The 1260-nt window shown below is 52.0% G+C and overlaps 1 protein-coding gene across 1 annotated transcript in view; it reads left to right on the top strand.

The window, feature by feature from the left end:
• Positions 1-463: 463 nt before the first annotated feature.
• The window catches only part of LOC113472331, a 7556-nt gene continuing 6759 nt past the window's right edge, over positions 464-1260 (top strand). Inside the window, exon 1 of the mRNA XM_026832026.1 lies at positions 464-607. Within this exon, the coding sequence (XP_026687827.1) occupies positions 497-607 (111 nt within the window). The 5' untranslated portion in view covers positions 464-496. The remainder of the gene's footprint in view (positions 608-1260) is intronic.

A 1260-nucleotide genomic window follows, 5' to 3' on the forward strand; every position in this document is an offset into this window, starting at 1 on the left:
CTGGAGTTTTTGGTTTTTTTCGGAGATTTTTGGTGCTGAGCCGGTTGCTGTTGAAGAGTGATGGGTTGAGGTAGATTGCAGTATGTCGGCGGCGTTGTCGCCGGCGAGGGGACATATACAAACGAACTGGTAGAGGCGGTCGCGACGGAAGGCAGTGACGACGGATGCTGCTGTTGCTGCTGGTGGTGTGATGGCGGCGGTACCGACGTCAATTCTTCCAAGTCGTACTTGTTCAAATCCATGCCGATCACGCATTGCTCCAGAATATCTTTGTTTGTTGTAGCAGCCTCGCCAGAATGTTCGACTAGAAACAAGTATTCGTCCGTAAACGAAAGAGGATCTTTTTCTTCTTCTTCTTCTTCTTTAATTTCTGTAGCCATCACAGAGACGAGTTCTTCTTCCGTTTTTACATCTTGACGAACTGGTTGCCTCGGACACGGGTCTGCCCAGTGTGGCCGCCTTTCAATCCACGCTGTTGGACACGGAACTGAATCGGATGATTGCCTCGCCCGAAGTGTCGAGATTTGAGCGCGTACGCAACCGGTGCGCAAAATATTTGACGTCGGCCATGTACAAGATTGCGCCCGACTTTGAGCGGGGCGAATGCGCGTGTAGTGTATACGCGGAGCTCACGGCGTCATCGACGAGCCAACGTGGGGCGCGACGACGATGCCCGGCGTCGTCAATTTGGCCGAAACGGGCGACAAAGGCGGGCGCGTACCGATTCCGGCGCCTCCGCCAACCGCCGATCTGAGCGTCGACTACGAAAAAATTTTCGAACGAGGATGGCTCGATTCGGCCGCCAAAGGAGGAGGCGAGGGTGACGACGAACAAATGTTTGACCAGAAAGGATCGGCTTGTTCGCCGTGCGCTATGGGATTCGTGCAATTGGACAACCGAAACGCAAAAACGGGCAACATCGACCGCACCGTGAAAGTTCCCTACGTCAAGTCGTCGTCCGACGATTATTATTCGGATCGTCTGGTAAATTTGCCATTGCCCTGTATAGCGGCCAATTCCATCGTAGACAATTCAACGTTCGGCGGGTCGTACACAAACGTACGGCTTTGTCCGTCGGGAACGTCACGGTGCGTCAACATGCTCGTCGACGTCAGTCTCAACTATTAAATTAAAGATTAACGTAATTACATAAAAACATTTCTTTAATAAACGCTGGCGCAAAAGAAAATCGGGAAGAAGAGTAAAGGAGTTGCTGTCCAACGACAACTCATCCTGCCGCAGCAACCTTTGCTACCAGGG

Source organism: Diaphorina citri, unplaced genomic scaffold (genome assembly GCF_000475195.1).
Source record: "Diaphorina citri unplaced genomic scaffold, Diaci psyllid genome assembly version 1.1 scaffold4819, whole genome shotgun sequence".
Lineage (NCBI taxonomy): Eukaryota > Metazoa > Arthropoda > Insecta > Hemiptera > Psyllidae > Diaphorina > Diaphorina citri.